This window comes from Buceros rhinoceros, unplaced genomic scaffold (genome assembly GCF_000710305.1).
Source record: "Buceros rhinoceros silvestris isolate BGI_N320 unplaced genomic scaffold, ASM71030v1 scaffold19029, whole genome shotgun sequence".
NCBI lineage: Eukaryota > Metazoa > Chordata > Aves > Bucerotiformes > Bucerotidae > Buceros > Buceros rhinoceros.
In genome coordinates, this window is record NW_010432332.1 from 6,259 (window position 1) to 11,043 (window position 4,785).

At 42.5% G+C, this 4,785-nt stretch overlaps 1 protein-coding gene across 1 annotated transcript in view; it reads left to right on the forward strand.

Moving 5' to 3' along the window:
- The window catches only part of LOC104500144 (dystrobrevin alpha-like), a 45,096-nt gene that overhangs the window by 4,270 nt on the left and 36,041 nt on the right, over window positions 1-4,785 (forward strand). Inside the window, exon 3 of the mRNA XM_010143749.1 lies at window positions 1,254-1,334. Coding sequence (XP_010142051.1) covers window positions 1,254-1,334 — 81 coding nt within the window. The remainder of the gene's footprint in view (window positions 1-1,253; window positions 1,335-4,785) is intronic.

The window sequence follows — 4,785 nt, forward strand, 5'->3', positions numbered from 1 at the left end:
GTTCTCATCCCGCAGGTCAGAGCACTTACGTAATATCTGCGTCCAAAGGATGGCAGGTTTTTCAAGGAGGTGTGGGTGAGCAGTGCCGATGTGGCTGGTGTGTGCACACCAGGGCAGGTGAGCGGCCAATCTAATACTGTCAAGATGAACCTTAAAGCATTTGGGAAGCATGTGTAAAAGCAGGGCTGTATTCTATTCCACTGCTTTTACGGCTGATCGTACCTTGTTTGGATGTGTTTCATGCAGACAGTTCCTTAAGAAACTCTGGTTTCTGTTACTTGGTACTTGCTCAACTGCATAGAACAGGTTTTAGTGCTGTTACAGGGCCAAGCACAGTAAAAAAAAAAATAGCAAAAATTTAATTGAATGTGTTTCTGTGAAATGTGTGGTAAAATTAATAAGCAGTTATGTATTTCATAGGCCATAATTGTAGCTATGAGGCAACAATTCTTTATGTAAGATATACCAGCCAAGAAGGAGAAGGATTTAAATCACAATCATCTCCTCATCTGTTTTTTGAGGATTTGGGGAAGTGTTACGAGTGGTACATGGCAGCAGGAGGCCTAAAGGCACTGTGCCAGGTACTGCCCCTGTCCTGGTCCTTCCGTACTGTGCTTGTATGTGAAGCAGCTACCAGGCAGGTTATACCCATCTCCTGGCCCAAAGCATCTCACGGCTTTGGACTTGTTACCAGATCTTTAAGATGGAGCAGCAGGGCCAGGCTATGTGTGAAGCAGAGAGGTGACCCTTTGAGGTCTCCGTTGCAGAGAAAGGTCTCACAGCCTTTGCGTTGTTTTTGCCCCCTTCTGCAGACTGATATCATTCCTTATGGAATGGTATCGTTTCTAATTTGGTTTGCTGGCAATACCTTGTGCTGATCTGGCTTGTCAGCCAAAGATATTTGCATGAGCTTTGTTGTTAAATATTAAAATTAAAGGGGGGGTTTCCCTGCTGTTGGAGCCTGGCCAGTGTGTCTTTTAGCCTGCAGCTTGACCAGATTGTTCTTCAAAGCGACAGACACAGCGGGATGACTATTCCTTGCCTTCCTTTATAAAAGTCTTTTAACACTGTAGCTCCTACCATTCCCCCTCTTTCTCCTCATCCCCATCTACTCTTCCTGCAAAGGAGAGAGCCTTGAAAATTATTGAACAGAGTCAGCTTATGTGTCCTCTTTGTTCTCTGGCTTTCCTGCCAGCGAGGATAATGCACAGGTCATATTCCATACGAATGTCGCTGTTATTCTCTTCCACTAGGGGCTCAAGATCTGGATCGCATTCGTTTGTCCACCTACCGAACAGCGTGCAAGCTCCGGTTTGTTCAGAAGAAATGCAACTGTAAGTGTGTCGTTGCTTCTTTCATATCCCATTGTTATGAGCTTTCCACTGCACTACCCGATCTGTCCCTCACAGCAGTCACAAACAGGGCTGTTTGATCCAGCATTGCGAAGGATCCCCTGCCTGGGCAGATTTGAAATATTAACCTGTTTATATAAGGAACTTGTCTCAAATGTGCCAGTGATTCAGTCATAGAAGGGTGGCTCATGATGCAGACCACAGTTTTGATTAATAACTACATTAACTATTCTCCATTGTTCTTGTAAAATATCATTTGTGGGTTCCAGCAAATTAAATGCTTTTATAGCAGCTCTGTGAGAAGAAATGGTGGTTCCAGTCCTCGTCTGTTTGAGGTGCAGCAAAGTAAATGCAATGTCAGTCAGCCCCCTTTTTTGCAGAAGGCCAGCTAGAGACATCTCTTCTAAGAGAGTGAATTTGCTTGTCATCTCTGCATGTCTGTCTACTTCCATCTAGGCTTCGTTATTGAGGAGTTTCCCACTTAATTAGTGACTTTTTAAATGTTTCTTCTGAGATTCAGTCTTTCTTCCTTTACAGCTGCAGTTTCTATTAGCATAGTGCTATGCTGTGAAATTTAAAGGGGAAATACATATACATATAATAATACATATACAATCATAAGGGACTGTATCCTTTCTTCTCCTTCCAAAATAGTATGCCACTACTTAAAATGGCAGGTTTTGGTTTATGTGTTTTACTGGACCTTTCCACACCAATTAAAAAAAAAATCCTGACCAGTGGAGCTCTTGTCAGCAGCAGCAGCAGGAAGAGGACTAATGCAGAGAAAACAAAGTTTTTTAGTCTTCATATCTAAACTAGAATGACAGGCTGGCTACGCTTGTGCTATGCACAGTGGTAAGTATGTTAAGAAACGCTCACTGCAGATAGAGATTAACCGCCCTGGAGAGAGATCCCAGGTCTGGCGTTACATCTGTCTGTGTTACGGAAAGGTTTGCCCAAACCTACTGGAGAGGCCAAGCTGTGGTGGAAAAGACATCGGAGGGTATTTGTGGAGAGTATTAGCTATGGAGCTGGTCATTCAGTCACTTCTGCAGCACATTTCACATGTTTTTAATGTGTGTTTAGCTGAAGTATGAATTGAAGGATTAGTATCACATTATAAGCGGGCTGCCGGACACAAAACCCAGGAGGGGTTTAGTACCTGCCCAGCAGCTGGCTTCTCCCATTCAGGAGGAAATGCATTGAAAGCCACTATTATGTTGCATTCCGTTGTTTATTTTTTTTAATTTTATACTTAAAAGGATCAAATTTTCACTTCATTTTCACTGTAACAGAATAGTCTGAGGTGAGAAAAGTATCCAATTAAGTTGACAGTGACAGCAAAGTCAGCACTACATAACTGTATACAAAGCAAGTGAGAAAACCTGCGGGCTTAGTAGCCTCACTGGGAGTGGCTGGCTGGCTAAAAATACTGGTTGTTAATCTTCACTTTGTTCCTCTTATTTATCAACTGTGATGTACTTTTGTAGAACTGCTGTTTCTCTTTGTAGAGAGCCAATATACATGACCCTCACTTTGCCAGCTTGTGCCAGGTCCATCATGAGCAGTGCTTGCCCTCTGGTTGCCGTTGATAACCCAAGAGAAGTCACTTGCTGGTCCGTAGAGAGCCAATATACATGACCTTCACTTTGCCAGCTTGTGCCAGGTCCCTCATGAGCAGTGCTTGCCCTCTGGTTGCTGTTGATAACCCAAGAGAAGTCACTTGCTGGTCTTATATCAAGACTTATACTGTATCAACCTCTTCAGAAGAAAAAAAAATGAGGAACTTAAAATATCTTCCTAAGAATTAGGTTCTTTGCAACTTCAAGAATACTGCCTGTTGCTCTGGAATGGGCTGAACTGGGTGCAGTACAGTTTTTTCTAGTTGTTTTTGGTAGACTGCTGCTCTCTCAGTTGGCTTTCTCTTATTGGTGGGAAAAGAAATCATTCATTCTCCTGATCTAATTTCAAGCAATGGCTGTCCAAGACAGAGCTTCTAAACATAGAGCCACTGCACCATACACTGCCCTGAAATGGTTAATGTCAGACCTCCAGCTCATGCCAGGTACTCTTATTTTTTAGCTTTTTCCTACAGAAATTGCCATCGTGCACCAACCAACAGTAAGTTTAGGAGTCAAAAAAGGGACGTGGGAAAAGAAAAAACATTTCTGTTGCATCTGAGTTGTTTCTTTTAAGGGAGAGTGTAAAAAGAAAAAGCTCAAAGGCAGTTGTGCTCCCCTGCCAGTGCAGAGCACCTCCTGTCACTCAAACCATCCTTGCCGCCTTTCAGCTGGGCCCTCCTGCCCTGCCCTGGCACGCCAGCCCAGGCTTACTAGGAAAAAACTGCTTGGAGAGAGTGTATTTAAGGCGTTCTTTTAAAAGAGCTAATTTAACAAATTGCAGGGAGCTGCTCTTGGCTACAGGCTGAAGGTATATGAGGATGGAAGCGGAGAGCTGCTTTGAGTGCCAGAAGAAGCCATTCCGAGGAGAGCAGAGCAGAGGTTTTATTAACAGCATCTTTTTTACCCGATGGTGCCCGTTAGCATAGACTGTCACAGGATACCAGTCAACAGGCAGCTACACTTAGCACAACGCGCTGTTTGTTTCTGCTGTCCGTAACGCAGACACAGCCACAGGTTCAGCTCCTGAGCTCCCTTTGTGAACTCTTCCCTTAGTACAAAAGGATGTGTTGTAAAACATCCTCGAAACACCTAGCAGCAGGTTGGGTTCTACTGGTGAGGTAGACACTGTGCAATGGGCAAAAGTGCAAAAGTGCCTCAATAATCTCAGAGCCACTCTCTCTTGCAGCATTTCTCCTGAAACTAGTTAAACTACCTGGCCAAAGGTTATAGAGGAGGTGAGAGTTTGGAATACCAGCACATATGTTCCACTTTGAGTACACCACTGTTCATCAAATTAATTGCTCCATGGAATTATTTCACTCCCACAAGAGGAAGACTGCTGTAAAGATATTTAATAAATAGTCTTAAAAATTGTAAATATATGTCTGATAATTCTGTAAAACTTTAGTAAAACTACTGTGCATGTGGAAAACATTTATAAAATTCTCTGGGAGCTTTTAAACCAACAGGCAGTTTAAATAAAATCAACAAAGTGAGAAAAATCAATACCAGTCATTGCAATTATCTGTCAAACAGGATAGAATTGAATCCAGTCCAGCCTCATTCTTCAGAAGTGCAATAAATTCTTCTTAAGAACTCAGAAAATTATCAGTAGATAAATTTTAAAAAGCTGTAATGTTATCTTTTAAAAATTCCTGCAAATTCAAGCACTCACTTTTGCCTGGGTGAATGCTACAAATAAATAACGATAGCATTTACAAATTACAGTGGGCACACCTCTGAATAATCTGCGATGTGCCCAAACATGGGATGCAGTGTGTGACAAAATGAGAGACCCACAAAATTCTCCA